The following is a 27,213-nucleotide window of genomic DNA, read 5'->3' as shown; positions in this document are numbered from 1 at the left end:
AAAATGAAATAGGGTGGCCATCATAAATTATCAGTACACCCTATCAAAAGCTTTCTCTACATCAACAGAAATGAAAAGAAGATAATATTCATAAGAGTGTGAGAAGTAGATTCATTTTAGAGCTCTAATTGTATTCTCATCTGTTTCTCTTCCTGAAACAAAATCGGAATGGATCAGTTTAGCTAAGTATTTGTTGATACAGGTGGCTAAAATATTGGCCTAAATTTTGATTTCATTATTGATTAGTGATATAGGGTGCCGGGGCAGTGATTTTGGGGATATAAATGTGATTTTTATGGTTTAGGAATAATGACTATGGGGCTTCTAACATGGATTCAGGAAAAAGAGAATTTATAGCTACATAATTAAATAAGTTAGTGAGATGGGGAGCTAAAATATCCTTGATGAAGGAATAGTAATAAATGGTGATGCCTTCTGGTCCTGATGATTTAACTGCTGGGAAACTTTGATGGTGTTTAGAACTTTTGAAATAGAGAACGGGGCTTCTAAGGAGGGACTTATCTTCCTCTGCCAGTTTGGGACATTGAGAACGATAACAATGAAGAGAGGGGTCCACAGGTTTTAGCAAAATCTGGAGAAGAGGAATTAATATTATAGAGAGTGAAATGATACTGTCTAAATACTCCGGACTGGTTTTACATTCAGTATTATTTAGGGATTTGATTAAATGAATAAAAGATTTATATTTTTTATTTTTAAGACTGCAAGCTAGTCATTTTTCCCCTCAGTGTACTGTGTATGTGTTTTCATAAGCTGTATGTATCTGCTAGTGCCTATAGTTCATTCTAAAGCTTTTATTTCAGACTGAGTTTTTGGGATTTATATTTCTTCTTAGCTGCTGAGAGACCAGCAATCAGATCATTGTATTTTTGCTTATGGCATTTGCAGAAACCAATTTAGTTTTATGTCCCTTTAATTCTGATTATGTCGGAATCACCAGCAATCATGAAAAAAATATATAGCTAAAATTGATAATGCATGCTCTATAGAATAACGTGATACTTGTACATATATTTACAATACAGTGAACATTTGCTAATATAAATCTAATGTATACAGTTAGTGAAAAGGGCATTTATTTTATGACATTGGTTATACACAATGGCACTAATAGCTTTAAACTGTAATAAATAACAGCTCATATTATCAAATTTTAACAAGCAAATGACATTGTTTTGTGCATGTTAAAAATGAGAATGGAATGCCCAGTTTCACTGCATTTACTAATTATGGAATCTAACATAAGCATATTACTTACGCCTACTTTCATAAATTGCTCTTGATTTCTCATAGAGTTCATAGGGGTCAGGTTTTCTTGGATCAAAGGCATCTGTGGAATCAGGTAATGAACTCCTATGTAGCGTTGGTGGAAATGGGAGATTTGGTGGTAGAGATGGCGCTGATAAACTCGTCTGGGGGCTTCCTTGATTTTCCCATCGTTCCATTACCTGTAACAAAAGGTGCATTAAGGTTTAACTAATCTTTCCTATGGTTATTGCTTTAAATACTAATCACTTTGGTGTTGTCATTGCATTATTTATTAATTTACATTGTACATTTAGTCATTTCTAGTGATTACATTTAACCTATATTTTCATTATTATGTCTGTTATCCTTGATGTACAACGCAAAATTGTTTGGACTAGTAATTTCTCTCTCCTGAACACTAACGTTTGACATATATAAATGTAGCGTATCATGTCCACCGCACATAGATAAATGACGACAGCATAAGCTGTCGGCATTTATCATTGCACAAGCAGTTTTGGTGAACTGCTTGTGCAATGCCACCCCCTGCAGATTCACGGCCAATCGGTGTCAATCAACCCGATCGTTTTATACATCATTTGTCCAACAGCTGCTTAGGAGAAATAAGGTAATCTAAACCTAAATTAATCATAATCATATTTCAGTCTAAACTGAATTTAACAAATTAATTTGATTAAGTCGCATACAGATAAAGGAGTCTTCAGGTGTTTTAGGCCCTGACCTGATTTTGGACATACCTGGTATATAAATGGCAGGGTAACTTAAGAGAGGTAAATGAAAATGTTTTGCTCACATCAGAGGAGAGACTCAGATATTTATTGATATATGATGTGTCATTTCCGAAAGTGCCCCCACCCCAGGATGACGAAACATGGTCTACATCCGCACGCAAGAGATTAAACATTCTGAAACCCTACTAAACAAATGAGCTTATTTAACATTATTACATTATTAATATTAACAGAAAATGTGACTTACAGGCTTTGAACTTTTCCATGGAGAAAAAAAACCTGTGAACCAAAAAAAGGTAATAATGTTATGCGCAAAGGAGTCATAATATACTTTATATACTACTAAAATGCATACATTAGCAGAAGTTAAAAGAAAAAGCATGATTTTTCTAAAAATATTACAGTTAAGTTTGATGCTCTGGCCATAAGCTTTAATGTACAAGAAATAAAAAAACACTTTAAAATGAGAAAATGTCGAACTCTTCAATTTAATTTACATCAGGCCAATGCAATTTATATTGCATGCTATTAAAGTAAAAAGGCATCTATGAATATTTAAGTAAAATAGGCCTGAGATTAAAATGCTTTCTGTACTCTTGCTCAGATCTTGCATAGGTTGATAAATGTATAAAGTATGGGACAATCAATGTTTAATAAACACTGATAAAAGATTCAGTTCCATTAAAATTAGTGTGAAAAAGCCTTCTTTTACTTGTAAGTATCATTAACATTTTCCCTGCTACAATATAATTTGACCAATTCCTACAAGTCTGAATATAAAACATTTGAAAAATGAAGCAAAGGCCTAGGACACACTCTTCGATGGCAGTTCTACACATGTGGGGCACTGGGATAAAGTAATTTCTACCTAGGGCAGCATGAAAATCTTGCTCTCTACACACAAATACTGAATGCAAGCTAAGAAGAAACTGTGATCCTGCAGTTAGTTATTGTAATAATAAAAAAATTAAACAAACCTTTGCGGTTGTTCTGATAGTTCTAAATATTATACACAAAATATATGTGACATTTTATTTAATGTTTATAAAAATGTATACTCATACATTTGTCATTTGCACTCTAAAAAGATATTTAATTTTAAACATTTGCAAAATAGTAAAGTCAAAGGTGATTTTAAGGGGCCGATTTATCATAGTGCGAGCAGACATGATACAATGTAGCTTATCATGCCTGCCGCACATAGATAAATGCAGACAGCATACGCAAACAAAACTAGATACGAAACAAAACCTTGACACATCATCCCCATGTGCCTATAAGGTAATATGAAATATGTCACGGATACATCACATCCAAATTCTAATCCCAACAAAAGGAAGAATTCACAATTTAAGTCCAAAGGTAGGCTAGATTCAAAGTAAGGTAAACAAATTTGAGTTAAAGGACCATAATACCCAAATGTTTAAACACTTGAAAGTGATGCAGCATAGCTGTTAAAAGCTGACTAGAAAATATCACCTGAACATCTCTATGTATAAAAGAATGATATTTTACCTCAAAAGTTCCTCAGTAGCTACATTCCATTGTAAAGGATTTCTAAGCAGCATATTAGTATGTCTGTCCCGGGACAGCTGAAAGGATGAGTCTCGTGCACTCTCATATTATTTCCCTATTCAGTGTAACAATGAAATCTCATGAGAGTTAAGTCAAATCTCATGAGATCACAGTAAAAGAGTTCATGACCTCAGCACTGCTGATGCTGATTGGCTGCTGTTTATTTCTTCATTATTTTTTTTATTTTTTTACCTGCAGCTGGGAGCAGCTGAGTATAACTTTTTACACAGAACTTACTCTGCTGAGCTGAGGAGATTGTGAGGTAAAATATCTTCCTTTTTTACATAGAGATGCTCAGGGGATATTTTCCTGTCAGCTTTTTACAGTTATACTGCATCAGTTTCAAGTGATTTAGCATATGAGTATTATGTCCCTTTAATAAAGTTCCATATGTGAGTTCTTGTCTGTACAAGTTTAGCAAATTAGATATATATGTTTAAGAAAAGTTTCTTTCAATAATTAGTTCTATTGCAACTTCTATTGTAGCTTTTCATTGATACAACTAGACAAGAGCCCACCTAGAGACAAAGGATATTTTACTAAAAATATCACAAATCTTTAACTGTAAACAGTGGGATTGCACAGCACCAAAGTGCAACTACACAGGCTCCTCCCAAGAGCAAGATCTCTCAACCAGATCTCAATTATTGATATAGAATTGGCCACAAGTCTTCTAGGAAGGCTTTTCAAAAGATTTATTTGTGTGTGTCTGTGGGACTTTGTCGCCATTCACACAAATTGTCTTTCAAAAAAGGATACCAGGAGAATGAAGCAGATTAGATAATAAAAGTAAATTGGAAAGTTGTTTAAACCTGTATGTTCTATCATGAAAAAATGGGTTTTATGTCCCTTTAAAGGGACAGTAAACACCTTGTAATTACAAGACATTTCTGTTGTGTTGCTTTACAATAAGATATCAGCTAAGTCTTAATATAAAATAAATTAACTTTCTTTTTACTCCCCCCACCATTTGCCTTATTCTGAGGAGCCAATCTGGGCTTTAATTGGCAGACTACAAGGCTAACCCCGGCTACAATGTTAGTTTTGAGTGCATTGTTTAGCCGTTGTTATCTCATAAAGCCAATCAGGGAAAGCTACAGTATACAACAGAGTTAGCCTTGAGAAATCAACTGGTTGCAGTTTAAGTTCTGGGAATTAGAAGTTGTTCAATTTTCAAAGCTAATTTACAAGTAAAGGGGACAAAATAAATAATGAAACTGTATACAGTTAAAGGGACAGTCGACACAGAAATTGTTATTGTTTAAAAAGATAGATAACACCTTTACTACCCATTTCCCAGCTTTGCACAAACAACATTGTTATATTAATATACTTTAAAACCTTTAAACAAGCCTCTTATCACATGCTTTTTTATTAGCTTTTCACAACAGGAGACTGCTAGTTCATGTGGGCCATATAGATAACATTGTGCTTACGCCCGTGGGTTGTGCACAACACAGCACTAATTGGCTTAAATGCAAGTTAATAGATAATAAAAAAAGTAATGTGATCAGGGGCTGATAGAAGAGGCTTAGATACAAGGTAATCACAGAGGTGACCATTCAGACAAAAGAGTATTTGTAAGGTCAGGCACTAGTGTTGGACAACATCATTGGATGTTGTTTGGATCACAACTGCTGTTCCAATTCATCAAATGGGTTGAGATAAGGCCTCTGTGCAGGCCATTTTAGTTACTCCACACCAAACTTGACCAAACCATGCATTCATGGACCTCACTTTGTGCAAGGTGTGGGGGGGGGGGGGGGAATTGGCAGCCATGCTTCAGCATGAAACAGCCTTCTCCAAGCTGTTGTCACAAAGTTGGAAGCAGTCATGTAAAATGTATTCTGCACCATTAAGGTGACCCCTCACTTGAACTAAGGGGCCTAACCCAAACCCTGAAAAAACAGCCTCCTCTAACAAACTTTACAGTAGGCACTATTGATTCCAGTTGGTAGTGTTCTCCTGGCATCCACCACACACATATCTTTCCATCAGACTGCCAGATAGTGACGCATGAGTCATCACTCCAGAAAATGTTTCAACTGCTTCAGAGTTCAGTAGCAACATTCTTTACACCACTCCAGCTGACACTTGGCATTTTATATGTTGATGTGCAGCTGCTCCACCATAGAAACCCATTTCATGAAGCTCCCAGTACACGGTTCTTGCTAAGGTGTTTTTAAATGTTAAGCACTTCAGCAATCGGCAGCCCTTTCTGTGAGTTTGCATGGTCTACCATTTAATGACTGGGCTGTTGCTACTAGATGCTCCCATTTCACTATAATAGCACTTCCTAGATCTAGTAGGGTAGAAATTTCACAAACTGACTTGTGACAAAGGTTGCATCCTATGAGTGCCATGTTTGAAGTCACTGAGAACTTCAGAATAACCCATTGTACTGCTGAAATTTGTCTATGGAGATTCCTTGGCTATGTGTTGATTGTTATGCACCTGTTAAAAATGGGCATGGCTGAAACACCAGAACTCAATAATTAGTAAAGTTTTTCAAATAATTTGGCTATATACTATAATAAATATGATACAGTCAGTATTTATTGACACTGCTACTTTTTGTTGCTAGTCTAAGAGAGGCTTCTCCCTGAAATGTCACATCAAATTTTTGTTCAAGGTGATTGTAGAGTAAATTTGTATTTGTTTTTCTCTAGATAGATAGATAGATAGATAGATAGATAGACTTAATTGTGCTTTACTTTATATATTTAAAATCTTTAAAAATAAAATCATAAAGAGTGGCATTTGGATGCAGTATTCTTCCTCGAATGTATAAGAATTCTACCAGTATGAAAAAACAACAAGGGACAATGAAACATTTTCATATTTTACTGACTTCTGGAAAGCAAAGATAATCGTCTTTGTCACATGACAAATAAACTGAATGAGAAAGTTTATTATGTGGAGAAATCACATTTTAATTACAGTGTTCTTCTTACATAATAATGTTTACTGATGCAAATATAGGTTAAATCCTAATGGAACTGGATATCTAAAACATTACTTGAAAAACATCTAGAACCTCTAGAACCAAAGGCATTGAGTAAATTAAGATATTTATGGCAAAAGGTAGATATTGCTTTATTAGTCCAGTTTATATGGAATTGGTGCATATATATATATATATATATATATATATATATATATATATATATATATATATATATATATATATATATATATATATATATATATATGTGGGTCAATTATGAAACGACCTCCTGCACACTTTCAAAACCTTCACCAAACTTAAAATCCTTTAAGAGATCCCTCTCTACATATCTCGAAACAGAATGCACCTGTCATGGATGATTATATATTTCCTACCTGTTCTATGTTAAATTTTGCATATATTATGTATTAATATTGTTTTTGTATTTTATTGTACCCTATTGTATCAATGCAATGTTTTGTGGACCCAGGACATACTTGAAAATGAGAGAAATCTTAATGTATCCATCCTGGTAAAATATTTTATAAATAAATAAATATATATATATATACACACACATACACACAGTATATGTGTATGCTCAGAGAAGGCGGACAGGTTATGGAGCAGCGGTCTTTAGCCAGAAACACAGGGCCTCAAGCTCTATCCGGAGCTTGATAGATATGCCCTTTAGCCTTGAGAAATCAACTGGGTGCAGTTTAAGTTCTGGGAATTAGAAGTTGTTCAATTTTCACAGCTACTTTACAAGAAAAGGGGGCAAAATAAATAATTAATTAAACTGTAGAGTATGCAGTTAAAGGGACAATCAACACAAAAATTGTTATCGTTTAAAAAGATAGATAACACCTTTACTACCCATTCCACAGCTTTGCATAACCAACATTGTTATATTAATATACTTTATATTAGCTTTTCACAACAGGAGACTGCTAATTCATGTGGGCCATATAGATAACATTATGCTCACTCCCGTGGGTTACGCACAACACAACACTAATTGGCTTAAATGCAAATCAATAGATAATAAATAAAATTAGCTACAAGGTAATCACAGAGGTAAAAAGTAAATTGATATAACCATGTCGGTTATGCAAAACTGGGGAATGGGTAATAAAGGGATTAGCTACCTTTTTAAACAATACGTTTTTTTGAGTTGCCTGTCAGTTTAAATTTGTATTTTTTATGTTAGTCTCCTGTAGACAGTTATGGTAGTTAGTTCAAGGAAGCAGACTGGCAATATATATTGCTGTCCTGAGCATCAGTAACTAATGATTGTCTGAAATTATATTAAATAGACAGCTGCAGAATAGATTGACACATTGGTGAACATGTATTTTTTTTGGAACACATTTAAGTACATAATGTAATGAACTCTCAGCATCCCCTGCAGTCATTATTGTCATATTTAAATTATCTTGAACACACAGTTACATTTGTCATTTACCCTTAAAATAAATACAACTATACATAAAGGGCCAGATTAAGAGTGTGCAATAGCATAATGTCTTAAAAAAACAATGTACATACCATAATTAAAAAATACTTTATTGCTAAAAAATGCCTTCAGTGAGTCATAGAGGCCTATTTATCAAATGTCTGTCGGACCTGATCCGACAGTGCGGATCAGGTCCGACAGACATCGCTGAATGCGGAGAGCAATACTCTCTGTATTTAGCATTGCACCAGCAGCTCTTGTGAGCTGCTGATGCAACGCCACCCCCCCTGCAGATTCGTGGCCAATCGGTCGCCAGCAGGGGGGTGTCAATCAACCCGATCGTACTCGATCGGGTTGAATTGTGGTGATGTCTTTCCGCCTGCTCAGAGCAGGAACACAGGGTTATGGAACAGTGGTCTTTAGACCTCTTCAGACTCCTAGACTTTAGACCTCTTCAGACTCGCCAGAAACACGGGCCCTCAAGCTCCATTCGGAGCTTGATAAATGGGCCTCATAATCTTTTTGCTGGTGGTATGTACAGTATATATATATATATATATATATATATATATATACTCTTATATATATGTATATATTTTTATATATATATATGTGTGTATTCATGTGTTTATATGTTGGAAAAATGGCGGTAATAGACTTGCTCGACACAGGGTTGCCACATAACTTCAATTTGTAAAAAGAGCAATATCTGCAAAGCGCAATAAAGCGAAGCACAATAAAACAAGGTATGTCTGTACTTGATTATATATATATCTCAATGTTAAAACCCTTTGCCTGCTTTTGTATTCCCTTTCTTAACATCTGAGACCTCATATACTTGAGCCCTTATAACTTTTGTGTGAAATATTTTTTAAAAAAAATATTTTTTATTAGATAGTGTTATTATGAGTGTAGCTGCACTTTGTAATGTATTTTTGATGTTTTTTGAGACACCTTTTTGTTGTGTAAAACAGTTAACCAGAGTCCTGAGATTGCGGTTATCATTCTATTGTAAATCTTGATTGCGCTCAAGCGATCGTGTTTACTTTCAACTCATAAAACCAGCTGTAAACTTGATGAGCGCAAACAGCTATGATAAACTATTTATCGCTCATTCGTAACTTTTAGCGCTCCACTTGTTATCTTGCAAAAAGTGTGGACTCATTTCAAGAGTAATAATTCTTGTTACTAAGTATCACAACGATCGAAGGAAACAGAACCTACACTACAAATATGTCTTTAATAGGGACAATAAGAGAATTTGATCCCGATACAGACAGTTGGGCATCATGGACTAAAGAGTAGTACAGTATATGGAAGCTAATTACATTGCTCAAACTAAAGCTGTAGCAGACGATTACCAAACAAAACCACTTGAAGTTCCAGAAAACAAGGGATAATTGGAACAATATCAATGTATGTAGTAAGCCATAGAAAATCACTAGTACATGCGGATTTGGTGAATATTAAAATATAATGGTGGGAGATATGTTTGTGATGGGGACAATGTACTGAAAAGATTATTAATGGCGGAGACACTCACTTTTAAAAAAGCCATTGATAAAGTAACAATAATGGAACAGGCAACTAGGGAGACAGGTCTGTCGCAAACTAGGAAAATACAGAGAAGAAGTAATATATTATATAAACACACAGAATAAACTTAAAATGATAAAGGAAGAAATCATTGTAGAGAAAGACATCAACAAAATATACATTGTCATAGGTGTAAATTGTCATCCCATATGGCAAATGACTGTAAGTTTAAAGGGACATAAAACACAATTTTTTCTTTCATTATTTAGAAAGAGCATATACTATGAAACAACTTTTCAATTTACTCCTATTATCTAATGTGCTTCATTCTCTTGATATCCTTTGTTGAGAAGTATATCTAAATATGCTAAGTAGCTGCTGATTGGTGGCTGCATATTTATGCTGCATGTGATTGGTTCAACCTTTTTATTTTATCCCTTTTGCAGATTAAGCGCCTAATCTCCATAACTTTTTCACTTGTTATATCTTAAACAAAGGATATCTAAAGATTGAGGCTTATTAGATAATATAAGTAAATTGGAATGGTGTTTAAAATTGTATTCTCTAGCTGAATCATTAACTTTTTTGGGCTTCATGTACCTTTAAGAAGACAAAATGTCACGTATGTGGAAAAAAAGGAAATATTAAATGTGTTTGTAAAAGTCATGGGAACAGACAGAAAGAGGAAATTGTTAAAGGAAACCTGCATATAATTTAGAGAAAAAATATTTAAATACAGAGTCAGATGGCAATATACCCAAGAAGTTTTAACCATTTATAAATTTGAGACAAATGGATCATCATTAGCTGTAAGTGTGACGATAGATAAAAAGAACTTGGAAATAGAATTAGATACAGATGCAGATGCAGCAGTTTTTGTGATAAATGAAAATGATTGGAGAAACGTAAAGGGACAGTAAAGTCATAATTAGACATTTATGATTTAGACAGAGCATACAAATTGAAACAGCTTTCCAATTTCCTTCTCTTGTTATCCTTTGCTGAAAGGTTTATCTAATAAAGCTCAGAAGCAGCAAAGAACCTAGGTTCTGGCTGCTGATTGGTGGCTGCATATATATACACCGATTGTCACTGGCTGACCTATGTGTTCAGTTAGAAACCAGTAGTGCATTGCTGCTCGTTCAACAAATGATAAATTGCATAAGTTAAAAGGAGTGTCTGTAAAATTAAAAGAAGGGGCAATGCCAACATTTATTAAAGCTTATGAAGTGCTTTTGCACTGCAAGCTGGAGTAGACATGGAGTTACAAAGATTGGAAGAAATGGGGATTATAACAAAAGTACATCAAAGTGGGTGGGCATCACCAATAGTACCAGTAAAAAAGTGTAATGGGGAGATGTGGGGACTTCAGATTAAGCAAATAGAAGTCGACAAATACCCACTCCCACAAACAGAGGACATGTTTCCCATACTTGCAGGGGGGTCACAAAAATAGATTTAAAAAAATGTGTATCTTTACATGGAAATACATCCAGAATCTAGAAAATATTAAACAATCCAAAGGGTTATTTGAATACAATAGGATGGTGTTATGGTGTGGGATAGTGCAAGCAATATAGCAAAGGGTTATGGATAAGATTTTGGCAGGACAATGCTTATTGGATGGCATGTTAATTACTGGTAGCACCATAGAAGAACATGCTAAAGGGACACTGAACCCAAATTTTTTCTTTCGTAAATCAGATAGAGCAGGCAATTTTAAGCAACTTTCTAATTTACTCCTATTATCATTTTTTCTTTGTTCTCTTGCTATCTTTATTTGAAATAGAAGGCATGTAAGCTAATTTTTTGTTTCAGACTCTGGACAGCACTTGTTTATTGGTGGGTGACTTTTTCCATCAATCAGTAAGAGCTTGTTCACCAAAAATGGACCTGCATCTAAACTTACATTCTTCCTTTTTAAATAAAGATACCAATAGAATGAAACAAAATTGATAATAGGAGTAAATTAGATAGTTGCTTAAAATTGCATGCTCTATCTGAATCACAAAAGAAAAAATTTGGGTTCAGTGTCCCTTTAAAAATGTAGAAAAGGTACTAGAATGGCTACAAGAATATGGATTGAAGACAGGGGTGGAACTACCATTAGTGTAGCAGGTGTAATGGCACCAGGGCCCAAGTGCTGGGGAGGGGCCCATAGCAGCCAGTCTATACATAGTTGTGTACAATCTTAATGCAGGGGAACCTTTTATTAGTGTAGGTTGCCATCTATCTATCATCAAAATCATTATACAGAGCTGCATGTATATTATTACTATTGCTAATGAGCTACCTTTGGGGGCCCAAATTTTTTTTGGCACAAGGGCCCTCTGTTGAGAAGGTCCGCTACTGATTGAAGGCTAATTTAAAAAATATGAATTCATGATGGAGAAATTAGAATATTGTAGACATGTTATAGATGAAGATGGACTCCATACTGGTGAAGACTAAGCAAAAGCCACATACAATGCACCAGAACTGACAAATACAACTCAACTTAGTTATTTTTTTTGGTACTACTTAACTATTATCATCAGTTTCTACCAAATGTAGCCCAAATATGATATCCTTTGCATAAATTATTGGAAGTAGTTGTAGAAGAGCATTGGAAGAAACAAAAACATTAATAACAAAGTCTAGAATGTTAATACATTATGACCTGAATAAACCACTTACAATAGCATGTGATGGTTTTCCGTACGGATTAGGAGCTGTGTTATCACAGTATATGGAAGATGGAAGTAATAGGCCTATTATATTTGCATCAAGATCTTTATCCAGACGGGAGGAGTTGTGGTAACAAGCATGCACGCTGCGTGCTTCCGATGTTGACGTTCCCTCTCTGTATGCCCTACATGTTGCTGATCCTTGGCATGAACCTAGTCACCTGGATTTAGCCTAATTTGGCTATTCATCGGCCGGAGAAGAAAGCCCCCATGCAGCATCCTTCACCTGAGCTGCTAACGCTGAGCAGTTCCCAGCGCTGATGGTCCTTAGAAGGAGTGATTTGGTCAAGTACATGCCGTAGCAGAAATCTGCCCAGAATCATTAGGATCTGCAAACCAAATAGGAGCTTAGGAGCCTATCTCAGGGTATGTGACAACCGTATGGGTGTCTCTCAGTTCAGGAAATACCAAGAAGACGGTAAGCCCTAAGTGAGGTAACTGAGCCTGGAAGTGTGGGACATAATTTTCAGGTACTGCCTTACTTTACTCTCTCTTGGGAACAGGGAAAAAGGGGAAGCCATGTTATATACTGGACTTTCTTGTGTACCCACATTTATATGTGCTTTGGCGTAATTCCAGTGAAGAGACCTGCTTAGGTGAAGATTTCTTACATACCCAGATTGCAACAACTTTTGTGCTCCTTACAGTGATTCATGGGCATAATACCTTTCTTAATACATATACTTTCTTTGCATATATGAGATTCTCTGATTTGAACTGGTTTCTTTCCCTTAAGATGTCTCCTGGGACTATAAAGTTTTAAAAATATAAATATCTACAATAAGGAAAATGAACATTCGCCATCAAATAATTTGGAGACTTATACCCTTCATAGGGCTTATCATTTTGTTGGTTTCTACATCCTGATACTGCTGGATGCACATGATAATCTGACATATTGCATTATGTCATCCTAGAAGCAGCAGATTGATTAATGCATAAGGAATTTATCTCTTTGTAAAATCATGTTTTTACCTTATCTGAAAAATAATTACTGCTTGGGTACACCGTTGAAATGGCTCATTGAGAGAGAGATACTTTTTTTCCCTCCCCTGCTGTTTTTTTAAACAACTAAATACATGTACCTTTGCTAAGATATACCTAAGATATGTAAAGGAAGCATTATACCTTAAGATGTTGTATATTTAATTATTGGTGATAATTTAGCAGAATGCAATCCCAATCAAAATGGTTTGCTACTCCAATTGTTCATTATCCCTATTTTACAATTAATATGTAGACAAAGACGGTTTAAGGAGTATTATATCCTAGTTTGCCTTACACTCTCTAACTCTTTTGGTGAGGTAGAGGTGGAGAACAGAGATGTTCCTGGTTAGACCAGGACTCTTCTCATTCTATTCTTCATCCCTATATTTATATATTATTATAGTACACATTGTAAGCACCTCCCCCACACTTTTTTTTCTTTTTTTCCTTATCTATTTTTTGTTATTTTTTCACACAATCACTAAGTATATTCTAATTATTAGAGATTACACACAGTTTGCATTTTATTTTTGGTAAGCACCTTGATCCCTCTCTCTGTATGGAGAGATTTTTGTCACCGAACTCGCAAGCTAGGGCAAAATCTCCAATCATGGCAGGTAAACACATAGATAGAAAAACCAAGAACTCTATGGAAAATTTAGTAGAAGTACATTCTGATAACAACCAAAGCACTCTGAGTGAGTCTACTGATAGACAATTGTTGGTTAAAAACATCAATGAATCACTTGCCCCTCAATTTGATTCACTTAAATTAGAAATTAAAACAGATATTCTGACGCTTAGACAAGAAGTCAGAGAATATGCAAGTAGTGTACAAGAAGTAGAGCGGCGAGTGTCTGACTTGGAAGATACTGCTGAAATACATAAAACTAAAATAGAGGAGAATGAGAAAGTAATTCACAAAATGCAGATTAGGATTGAAGATCTTGAAAATCGAAGTAGGAGGAATTATATTAGGATTTTAGGAATTCCTGAGTCCAAATCATATGAGGATTTAATTAAATTTGCCTTAACTACACTTTCTTCTCTCTTAGATGTGTCAACTTCACACGAACCAATCATAGTAGAGAGAGCTCATAGAATTGGTAAATCCTTAACTAATAAAGATGACAGTATTAGAGCCAGACCAGTAATTGTTAAATTGCTAAACTTTCAAGACAAAATACTTTTACTACACCAATTTCAAAAGAAACAGCCAGTGTACATAGAAGGTACAAAAATGTTGATTTTTCAACATTTTTCATATGAAACTTTAGTTAAAAGAAAGGAATTAACCCCTATATGTAGTAAGATGTTGAACGGTTTATCAATATGAATGGAACTATTTTCCCTATCCCCCTATTTTTCCCCCTCCCCCTTTTTTTGTTTGCTTTTCTTTCCCTTTCCCTTTTATAAATTTAGACACTCTTATTTTAAAAGGAAAAAAAAAAGAGAGAAACATTTTTATGAATAGTGAACACAAATTGTTAATAACCTCTTGGAATGTGGGAGGCATCACCTCCCCTATCAAACGGAAAGCTATTATTTAACATCTCAAAAAGTTACACACAAAACTTACTTTCTTACAAGAAACACATTTAACAAATGAGCAAGCCTTTAAACTTAAATCCTCCTGGGTAGGGGAGGTGACAGCCTCCCCCTCAATTGCCAGGAAAAAGGAGGTGTCACTATTTTATTTAGTAAAAATAAAAAATACAAAGTACACATATATTGACCCAGAGGGGAGATATATAATTCTTAAAATAAAAACTATAAATGGAATATTTACGTTAGGTAACTTATATGCACCTAATCATTTGGACCCAGTGTTCTGGGACTCCTTCTAGGTTAAAATATTAAATATACTTGAAGGTCACCTCATTAAGGAGGAGATTTCAATATGGCACCCCAATATCCCCTAGACAGATTAAGGTAAAGTACGAATCAAGGTAAAACTAAGAGAGATAAAATGGAGAATAAACAGTTTTGGAAAATTTTCAACAATCTGGGAGTAAGGGACATATAGAGAGTGCAAAACCCAGACACCAAATGTTTCTCCTGTATGTCTAAACAATAAAGGTCACTCTCCAGAACAGACCTGTTCCTTATTAACGAAAGTCTTATAAATATTGGTGTTAATAGATCTATTTCTACATTCTGTCAGTCAGATCATGCCCCTATTATTTTGGAAGTATTCTGCCATACCTTTAATTCTTTTTTTCGTCGTTTCCATTTTCCTGTATACTTATGTAAAGATTTTGAGGCCTATTTATCAAGCCGTCAACCGCAAATACGCTGGAATTCCGCAGCATAATTGTGGCGAGCTTGATTCGACCTATTTATCAAAGCCTACAGACTGGCAAAAGTTGAAATCTGTGAATATAATTTAGAATTAAATGAAACTATAATAAACTACTAATGAACCTACCCTAACTAGTATACTAAAATTACAGTAAACTACAAATTAAATTAACTATATTATATATTTAAAAACCTAACCCTACTCAAGTTATTTAAATCTACAATAAAGAATGACTAAGTTACAAAAAACTAACAACTAAGTTACACAAAATAACAAACACTAACGGCTAGATTACGAGTTTTGCGTTATGAGGGTTGCGGTGCTAACTTGCACGTTATTGTCACCGCTCACTTCCCTACAGCGCTGGTATTACAGGTTTTCTTAAACCCGGCGTTATTAGGCAAGAAGTGAGCGTAGAGCAAAATTGTGCTCCATACCGCACTCCAATACCAGCGCTGCTTAAGTCAGCGGTGAGCTGGTTGTACGTGCTCGTGCATGATTTCCCCATAGACATCAATGGGGAGAGCCGGCTGAAAAAAAGCCTAACACCTGCAATAAAGCAGCGTAAAGCTCCGTAACGCAGCCCCATTGATTCCTATTGGGAAACTACATTTATGTTTACACCTAACACCCTAGACCTAGACCTCGAGTCTAAACACCCCTAATCTTACACTTATTAACCCCTAATCTGCCGCCCCCGACATCACCGACACCTACATTATATTTATTAACCCCTAATCTGCCGCTCCTGACATCGCCGAAACCTACATCATACTTATGAACCCCTAATCTGCTGCCCCCAACATCGCTGACACCTACATAATGTTATTAACCCCTAATCTGCCGCCCCCAATGTCGCTGCCACTATAATGAACATATTAACCCCTAAACCGCCGTACTCACGCATAGCAAACACTAGTTAACTATTATTAACCCCTAATCTGCCGCCCCTAACATCGCGGCCACCTACCTACATTTATTAACCCCTAACCTGCCGCCCCCAATGTCGCCGCCACTATACTACATTTATTAACCCCTAAACCTAAGTCTAACCCTAACACCCCCTAACTTAAATATAATTAAAATAAATCTAAATAAAAATTGCTATCATTACCTAAATAATTCCTATTTAAAACTAAATACTTACCTATAAAATAAACCCTAAGCTAGCTACAACATAACTAATAGTTACATTGTAGCTAGCTTAGGGTTTATTTTTATTTTATAGGCAAGTTTGTATTTATTTTAACTAGGTAGAATAGTTACTAAATAGTTATAAAAAATTTACTAACTACCTAGTTAAAATAAATACAAATTTACCTGTAAAATAAAACCTAACCTGAGTTACACTAACACCTAACCTTACACTAAAATTAAATCAATTTACACTTACCTAAATTATAAAAACAAACACTAAATTACACAAAATAAAAAACAAATTATCAGATATTTAAACTAATTACACTTAATCTAATAGCCCTATCAAAATAAAAAAGCCCCCCAAAATAAAAAAAAACCCTAACCTAAACTAAACTACCAATAGCCCTTAAAAGGGCCTTTTGCGGGGCATTGCCCAAAAGAAATCAGCTCTTTTACATGTAAAATAAAATACAAACACCCCCCAACAGTAAAACCCACCATCCACTCAACCAACCCCCCAAATAAAAACCTAACTAAAAAAACCTAAGCTCCCCATTGCCCTGAAAAGGGCATTTGGATGGGCATTGCCCTTAAAAGGGCATTTAGCTCTATTGCTGCCCAAACCCTAACCTAAAAATAAAACCCACCCAATAAATCCTTAAAAAAAACCTATCACTAACCCCTGAAGATCCACTTACAGTTTTGAAGAGCCAACATCCATCCTCAACGAAGCGGCAAGAAGTCCTCAACGAAGCCGGGAGAAGTCTTCATCCAAGCCAGCAGAAGTGGTCCTCCAGACAGGCAGAAGTCTTCATCCAGACGGCATCTTCTATCTTCATCCGGCGAGGAGCGGATCCATCTTCAAGACATCCGGCGCGGAGCATCCTCTTCTTTCGATGTCTAACGAAGAATGAAGGTTCCTTTAAATGACGTCACCCAAGATGGCGTCCCTTAAATTCCGATTGGCTGATAGAATTCTATCAGTCAATCAGAATTAAAGGTGAAAAATTCCTATTGGATGTTGGCTCTTCAAAACTGTAAGTGGATCTTCAGGGGTTAGTGTTAGGTTTTTTTAAGGGTTTATTGGGTGGGTTTTATTTTTAGGTTAGGGATGGGCAGCAATAGAGCTAAATGCCCTTTTATGGGCAATGCCCATCCAAAGGGCAATGGGGAGCTTAGGTTTTTTAGATAGGTTTTTATTTGGGAGGTTTGGTTGTGTGGGTGGTGGGTTTTACTGTTGGGGGGTGTTTGTATTTTTTTACATGTAAAAAAGATGATTTCTTTGGGGCAATGCACCGCAAAAGGCCCTTTTAAGGGCTATTGGTAGTTTAGGCTAGGGTTTTTTTTATTTTGGGGGGCTTTTTTTATTTTGATAGGGCTATTAGATTAGGTGTAATTAGTTTAAATATCTGATCATTTATTTTTTTATTTATTTATCCGCACCGGATGTCTTGAAGATGGAGCCGCTCCGCGCCAGATGGATGAAGATAGAAGATGCCTTCTGGATGAAGACTTCGGCCCGCTTGCATGAAGTCTTCTGCCGGCTTCGCTGAGGACTTCTGCCGCTTAGTTGAGGATGGATGTTGGGTCTTCAAAAACTGTAAGTGTTAGGTTTTTTTAAGGGTTAGTGTTAGGTTTTTTTAAGGGTTTATTGGGTGGGTTTTAATTTTAGATTAGGGACTTTGGGTGGAAAAAGAGCTAAATGCCGGGGGAAAGAACCAATGTGTCTCAATTTTATTAATAACATCAAACAAAACAAAATAAACAACTATAATACTAAGAGAGCAGCAATAATGGATTCAAAGAGTGTTTCTCATTTGAAAGTGCAGATATTCAGAAAGCTGTGCCCCCCTCAGCAGATACATGTTAAGTTGAGTTACTACAATCTTACATTTTAATTACTAGATTCTACAATATTAAGAGTTAAATATAGGGTTTCTCTGCATTAGAGCCCTTGATGACAGTGAGTTCATATATCAAGAAAGCCTATCAAAAGGTAAACTATATATGACCCCATGCAGTGCCCATGTATAAGGTGTGTATAAGACTAGAATTCTCTGTGACTCACAACAGCCACTAAGCTAGAGTAACCACAGAATGAGTTGAAGAGTCACAAAGCAATTTTTAGGTTTGTAAAGTATTGCTGAGTAAGAGGAAGGCAAAACAACTACATAATTACCCATTGATCACTAGATTGTTATCTCATTTATAAATGTAAAGATATGAAGACATCAGAACATAACAAAGAACATATTATAACAGCCAACAGGGCTATAAAACTAAAACAAGTTAGAGGCCTATTTATGTATTTCATATTAAGTTGCAGCATTGTAGGGACTGAACTAACAACTGAGAGTTACTAGCAAGATCCTAAGGAATAAGGTGGATTAAATCACAAATAAGTCTCTTTAATAACATCAGAGAATAGCTAGGCTAAGGAGTATCTCAAAGTTAGACTCAAATAGTGCATTTAAGATATAGTAAACAGTCATATAACAAGGTAATATAAGTATACTCAGGCGGGGCTAAGGCTCTCTATAAGTAGGAGGGAAATAACAGTGATTCTACGGAATAATCTAAACCTCAAGCGTGATTATACAAGCAAAATTGTATGTAGAGTTACTTAGGATTGTCCCCTGTAATTTCAAAATGTATTATAAGACAGTTATGGGCTGAGTTTTATGGCAGTGTGTTCAGTCAAAGCATGAGGCAATAGCCCAGGTTTAAATATACATGTATGAATGACACGAGGTAGTGAAATAGACAGAGCCTTAATAAGCAATATTTATGTAACGTGGTGGATAGACAACAAATGTGTTCAGACGTGAGCAGTAACTATCAGAACTATGAGATCACCAATAGCACAGCTTTAGCTGATAGTACTATGCAAAATAGCATACTGTTATATAAGGTTTCCATTAAAAGTCTCTCCTGCATGGAGGCATCTTTATGTATAAGAAATATGAATAAGCTAGCCAACCCCCATGCGTTCAAAGTCCTGTAAGGGAATTGGTACATGAAAAATGTAGCACCAACAGAATCTCCTTGGTTGTGTTGTTTCCAGCGCTTCTGGCATCTCATATGCCAATGTTGGGGGAGCCAAGTAAGGCCAATATAACTTCCCCTTATTACAAAAGGGGGTCAGCAGCTGAGCGGCATCTTCTCCTGGTTCTGCGTCCTGAGTAGCTTTTTCTTCTGTGGGGCACCATAGAAAAGTCTCCGCAGCCGGTGTGTATCGAGATAAGTCCTTCAGCAATATCTCCAAACCGGAACATTGTGGCTCCATTGTGAGTAAGCAATCCAGGCTCCTCTGCATACCACGGGGATGCACTGACTTATTAGCGCCAAACTCGCGCACAGAGGAGGGTGGATCTTCCACAGGGAGGGCTTCAGATCCGTTATCCGTCACTAAGTGAAGTGCACAGACAGAATCACAGCTTGAATCAGATATCCATGGATCGTCAATGTCCACATGTTGTTCTTCAAGTGCAGAGTAGCTTTGTTGGTAATTAACTTGATCTGCTTCCAAAAGATACGATTAATTCACATTTTGAACTAACCCTATTAGATTCTCACAGCTACTGAGTAGACGATCCATTTTAGTTGAGAACATTTTTAGTAGCCTCACAGCAATGTCCTTCTCTGTATCCATTGCCGCGTGGGTAGCAGAGGCAGGCACAGTCAGTTATAGTATTAAATGCCTTCCGGGGTAGAAGTGATCTAATTTCTTCTATCTACTGAAAGTTCCCGGACACTTACTTGTCAAGGGAGAGGTAGATGGCATTAGTTAGTGACTGCAAAATAAAGTTTAGAAGAGAGTTTCTGCAGAGCAGAAGAGTCCTGCATTCATCTTGGGGAGCCGCCTACCGGAAGACGAAAAATAGAATTTATTAAAAAACAATGTATGCTGGAACAAAGAGACACAGATATTAATAATGAGTCACAAATATATTTATTTTTTAGAAAATGGTCAATATTTATTAAAGCCCTGTCAAAAGCAGAACAGGACATCATGATATTTCCATTTAGGAACACAAAATTAGTACTTCTTGGAGTTTGGTGAGCCTTTGAAAATGATCAGGAAGGGGGAATTGGGGGGGGCAAACTTTAGCTGCTCAAAGATCCCCCCCCCTTTTTTTTTCCTTCCTCCCTTCCCCGGTCCCGTCCCCCCCCCATTCTTTCTAATAAAAAGGTTAAGGTTACTAATATAACTGAAATTTTGTTTTTCTTGTGGAATGTGGAAGGTTCAGAAGAATTATTGAACTGAAGAATTATGTGGAGCTATGATTTTATCTTGACATGATGTAATGCTTTTTTTCGTTCTGTCTCTTTTTCTCCCACATTCCCTCATGTTTTTTTGTTCTGTATCCTGCCTGCAAATAAATAAATTGTTTAAAAAAAAAAAAAAAGATCTTTATCCAAAGCTGAAAAAACTACTTAAAGATTGATAAAGAAGCACTTTCAAATAGTATGGGATATAAAGAAATTACATTTATATTTATGGAACAGAATTAACTTAAATAACTGGTCATAAACCATTTATTGTTGTCTATATTTAACCCATAGAAAGGACTATTTGTTGCAACAGCTGCATGATTACAGAAGGTATGCATTTGCTTTGGGGGCATATCATTATAATATAAAACATTAAATATAGAATTCATAACCAACATGTAAATGATGATGTAATGTCAAGATTACCTTTACAGTATGGTATAAAAGACATCAAAATAAAGAGGCCACATTTATATTATTGTAATACTATTCTAGCAAAACTATTGGTGAGGAAACATTGAAAGATAAAAACTTAAAGCAAGTAAGAGTACGTTTTACAAAAATTGCCATAAAAAACAACACATATAGATATAAATTAAGCAATGGTCAGCAGAAAAGATGAGATCAGTATATAGGATCAATGTTTAATGTGGAGTGGAAAAATAATTATTCCAGAGGTTCTACTACATCACAAAGTATTGAAATGATTACATGAAGGACATCCAGGAATTGTGAGGATAAAGAGGAAAGAGAGAGGACACATTTAGTGGCTAATATTAGACAAAGACATAGAGTTGTATTTTTCAACTTGTAAAGGGTGTGTGCAGACACAGAAAGAAATGCCAAGGGGGAAATCCTTCCATGGTTATGGACTACTGAACCATGGGAATGTCTTCATATTGATTATTTAAGTCTAATTGATGGAAAAACTATTTTTTAGTGACTGATGCACACCCCAAATGGCCAGAAGTGGTAAGCATGAGAAGAACGACAACAGTCTTAGATAGGTTATTTGCACTTTTTGGGATATCTAAAATTTTATTTGGATAATGGATCACAATTCAATTCATATGAATTTAAAAAATGTATAGAAGAAAATGGAATTCAACATAAATGCACTACACCAGTTCAATATCATCCAGTGACAAATGGTCAAGCAGAACGTTTCGTACAAACACTAAAGAAGACATTGGGGCCGATTTATGAAAGTGCGAGCGGACATGATACGATGTATCGTATCATGTCCGCCGCACATTGATAAATGCCGACAGCATACACTGTCTGCATTTATCATTGCACAAGCGGCTGAGTCGATGACGTCCAACTTGTCAGGAGCGAATCCAAATCCAGATATGGCAAGCTTGGTCACAAAAGGGGGTGTAATCACAAAGTATCGAATAATCCTGGGCTAAAAACAGGCAGTGTCCGGGTGTATCTAATCTCGGATACAAGGCAGATAAGGATCCGGTAGTGGAAAGGAACTCCCCGTAGTCCCTTTTAGAAATTGTTACCATGAACAAAGAAAAACAAGTCCGGAATCCAATCTTTCGTGGGTAAAACACAAACTTTTATTCTTCCATATGGTTAAAATCAGAATGGGTAAAATTCTGATTTTAACCATATGGAAGAATAAATGTTTGTGTGTTACCCACGAAAGATTGGACTTGTTTTTCTTTGTTCATGGTAACTTTATATATACTTTTTTTATTTAAATATTATTTTACCACACCATTGCTCTAATAAATAATGCTAAATTATCACTAGGAATTAAATATTTTCTTTGCCGTAACAAAAAGTAAAACAATATATCACATAAAAGATTCATAAAAGATTCATTTTAAACAGAAACCAAAGTCTTAGGTGATTCACAAACGTGAAGCCAAATAATTCTATAACACAATTTCATATTCATGTCATAATAATTTATGCCTGAAGAGGGGAATTTGTAATCTGTAAATCATATTGAACTAAAGCAATAAAAATGCCAATTTTTGTTAATTAAATGCAACTAATTAAATTAATTGATTAAATGCAACTTACGACCATCTTACAGTTACAGCAAGAAATCAAACTGACTACACACAATACCTATATGCCATATGATATTAGCTCAAAAACAAAATCTATTTTTATCAATCCAGTACCAAAGGTGTTTTCATTATTTTCGTTAATGTTTTTGTACTAAGAAACAGAAATATAAAATTTTTACAAACAAGTAAAAAGGTTGCATATTTGTTTGAAAAATATGCAAATGATTTGCTTGTAAACCACGTGGAAGTTTGTATTTTATTTTCATTTAATCTGATTTATTGTGGAAAAATAATAATCTTTGTTAAATAATATAACACAGTTATAATAATATACTTTTTACCTCTGTGATTACCTTGTATCTATGCCTCTGCAAACTGCCCCCTTATTTCAGTTCTTTTGACAGACATGCATTTTTAGCCAATCAATGCTGACTCCTAGGAGCTTCACGTGTCTGAGCTCAATGTTATCTATATGAAACACATGAACTAACATCCTCTAGTGGTGAAAAACTGTCAAAATGCTTTCCAATTAGAGGCAGCCTTCAAGGTCTAAGAAATTAGCACATGAACCTCCTAGATTTAGCTGTCAACTAAGAATACCAAGAGAACAAAGCAAAATTGGTACTAAAAGTAAATTGGAAAGTTGTTTAAAATTGCATGCCCTATTTAAATCATGAAATATTTTTTTTTACTTTGCTGTCCCTTTAAAATATGGGTGAGAAAAACACTTTCAGCTTATTTTGAAACCTTTAAAACATGTTTATTAACACCTCCTCAGGTTCTCCATACTGGCCCATGCCATTGGTCCCCAGTAGCAAGCCTTATTTTCTTTTTCTGTTTCAAATGATGGGCAGTACAGCCAAACATATGGTGTGCACCCTGTTCCATAAGCTAAACAAACCATGACCTACTATTCTACATACAACCTTTGGATCTAGGATATATTCAGAGAAGTGGGTATGTGCACTGTTTAACCTATGGGTCAGGAAGTACAGCATACAATTGTCTGTGTTGGCCGTCATGTGGAAAATAAAAAATACTTGCTACTGGTGGCTTGGACCTTCAATGAACACCAGAGGTGGGGGGGGGGTATTTGGGTAGTGTTTATGAAGGGCTGAAGGTAAGAACTGAGTAGTTAAGACAATGGCCTCTATTTATCAAAGTCTGGCGGACCTGATCCGACAGTGCGGATATTTTATCTCATCTTGTATTTTAAGCCTTCAGAATATGATTTTTGTTTCACTTGATAAAGTAGTCAGATCAGGTTTTCTTCAGAGACTGCATTTTCATAATTACTCTGATTATCAGATTAGTCAGATATTCAATGCCACAAATTAGAGGTAAATTATTTTTTAATGGGTTCAACTTTACTTTGAACTTTTAATTCTTCCTGAAAATCTTTACACATCTAAAATGATAAAAGTAGGGGAATAATTGTATTTTTGTAAATGTATTTTTGTAAAAGAATAAGAAATATTTGTAATTAATGTGACATCTTTGCATTTTTCTGTTTAATCAGGACACATAAAAGAAACTTCTTTTCTCCATAAGTAAATATAATTAGAGAAGAATTACCTACTGGTCATTAGCAAAACTACGTTTTCTTTTTAACGGACAATTGTTTCTAAAAAATGTACGTAATGGCCATGTGTAGCAAAGCAATTAATAATTTTAAAGGGGCATCAAACCCATTTTTTTTTAGAGCATAGAGCATACACTTTTAAACAACTTTCCAAATTACTTCTACTATCAAATTTGATTAATTCTCTGGGTATCCTTTGTTGAAGAAGTTATAATGCACTACTGGGTGCCAGCTGAACACATCAGGTAAGCCAATGACAACAGGCATTTATGTGCACCCACCAAGTAGCAGCTAATTACCATTAGTGCATTGCTGCTCCTGATTACTTTTTATGCTGATCACTGAAGTGGTCTGAGCATGTACAATAGGGCTTATGAAGTGGTCTGAGAATGTACAGTAGGTCTTCTGAAGTGGTCTGAGAATGTACAGTAGGTCTTCTGAAGTGGTCTGAGAATGTACAGTAGGTCTTCTGAAGTGGTCTGAGAATGTACAGTAGGTCTTCTGAAGTGGTCTGCGCATGTACAATAGGACTTCTGAAGTGGTCTGAGAATGTACAGTAGGTCTTCTGAAGTGGTCTGAGAATGTACAGTAGGTCTTCTGAAGTGGTCTGAGCATGTACAATAGGGCTTCTGAAGTGGTCTGAGAATGTACAGTAGGTCTTCTGAAGTGGTCTGAGCATGTACAATAGGGCTTCTGAAGTGGTCTGAGAATGTACAGTAGGTCTTCTGAAGTGGTCTGAGCATGTACAATAGGGCTTCTGAAGTGGTCTGAGAATGTACAGTAGGTCTTCTGAAGTGGTCTGAGCATGTACAATAGGGCTTCTGAAGTGGTCTGAGAATGTACAGTAGGTCTTCTGAAGTGGTCTGAGAATGTACAGTAGGTCTTCTGAAGTGGTCTGAGAATGTACAGTAGGTCTTCTGAAGTGGTCTGCGCATGTACAATAGGGCTTCTGAAGTGGTCTGAGAATGTACAGTAGGTCTTCTGAAGTGATCTGAGAATGTACAGTAGGTCTTCTGAAGTGGTCTGAGCATGTACAATAGGGCTTCTGAAGTGGTCTGAGAATGTACAGTAGGTCTTCTGAAGTGGTCTGAGAATGTACAGTAGGTCTTCTGAAGTGGTCTGAGCATGTACAATAGGGCTTCTGAAGTGGTCTGAGAATGTAGAGTAGGTCTTCTGAAGTGGTCTGAGCATGTACAATAGGGCTTCTGAAGTGGTCTGAGAATGTACAGTAGGTCTTCTGAAGTGGTCTGAGCATGTACAATAGGGCTTCTGAAGTGGTCTGAGAATGTACAGTAGGTCTTCTGAAGTGGTCTGAGCATGTACAATAGGGCTTCGGAAGTGGTCTGAGAATGTACAATAGGGCTTCTGAAGTGGTCTGAGCATGTACAATAGGGCTTCTGAAGTGGTCTGAGCATGTACAATAGGGCTTCTGAAGTGGTCTGAGAATGTACAGTAGGTCTTCTGAAGTGGTCTGAGAATGTACAGTAGGTCTTCTGAAGTGGTCTGAGAATGTACAGTAGGTCTTTGGTTTCCCCCATAACATCAAGCAGCCTTGTTTCTATAACACACAATGACTCAATCTTTATAGCCGCTGAGTGGCTATACCAAATAGCCTCCTTTCATAAAATTATTAATAAGAAAAAAAAGGCTGTTTCAAATAGCAGAAACCGCCACCCCCCCACAAAGTCCTAACTTTTAATTTACTTAAAGTGATGGTAATTTCACTTCCATAACTTCACATAGTATGAAAACTCTTCTCCTAACTAGCATATCAATATGCTTATTTTGTTCCAATGTCAAATCTACTTTTAATACTGAGCATTTTTGTCAGGCTCCGTTACCTGATTCAATGCAGCCTCTCCGAATGATTTTCCCTTAGGCTTCTTTGACTGGCAGCTCTTTCAGCCAATCAGAGCCTCACCGTGCGCCCCATGGAAGTTAATCACAGCACGCTCCTGTACTAGGAACTAAGGCTGGAAGTTGAACTGCGCACACGCAACTGCTACGCTATTTGCGCAACATAAACAGTGAGGCTGCTTACTGTTAACATAATGTAAGTAGCCTCACTGTTTATGTTGCGCAAATGTCTTTAAAAGTATTTCAACTCTGTGAAAACTAAATTTGGAAAATTAATATGACTACTTATTACTAGACTGCATAACAAGGTTACCTTGCAGGGGAATCGCTAATCATGGATTACACATCAATATATGTCCTGTCTTACAACAGGAAGAACTTCCTTCTGACTTCCAGAATATTCATTTTTACAACAATGATCTATATATTTCAAAGTAATATCATGATGTAACAGTACAAATCTCACAGATTTGTTTTTAACTAATCTGGTATTTTCAACATGATCTTTAATAAAAAAAGAATAAATTAATTTAGTTTGGATCTTACAAACTGTTTACATTATACAAAAATATAAGGAATTTTGAAATTCATATTTTAGACATTTATGTGTTACACAAGGCTCTCATGTAAGATACTGATCTGGGTGATGTTTTTATAATATAAAGAGAAAGCTGGGGAGATGCAAAATGCTGTCATCTGTTATATAGTCGTTATAAAAACATGTGCAAGACCGAAATACTTATAATCCCCCCATCTAACTCTACTCCAGTTTCTAATGT

General features: G+C 35.8%; 1 protein-coding gene across 1 annotated transcript in view; it reads right to left on the bottom strand.

Annotated features, from left to right (window-relative positions):
- The window catches only part of MAGI2 (membrane associated guanylate kinase, WW and PDZ domain containing 2), a 986,849-nt gene that overhangs the window by 289,517 nt on the left and 670,119 nt on the right, over positions 1-27,213 (bottom strand). Inside the window, exons 9-10 of the mRNA XM_053716523.1 lie at positions 2,269-2,300; positions 1,280-1,469 (exon numbers count right to left, since the gene is read on the bottom strand). Of these exons, the coding sequence (XP_053572498.1) occupies positions 1,280-1,469; positions 2,269-2,300 (222 nt within the window). The remainder of the gene's footprint in view (positions 1-1,279; positions 1,470-2,268; positions 2,301-27,213) is intronic.

Source organism: Bombina bombina, chromosome 6 (assembly GCF_027579735.1).
Source record: "Bombina bombina isolate aBomBom1 chromosome 6, aBomBom1.pri, whole genome shotgun sequence".
Classification (NCBI taxonomy): domain Eukaryota; kingdom Metazoa; phylum Chordata; class Amphibia; order Anura; family Bombinatoridae; genus Bombina; species Bombina bombina.
Note: the sequence above shows the minus strand (reverse complement) of the source record. Positions and strands in the feature narration are given on the sequence as shown.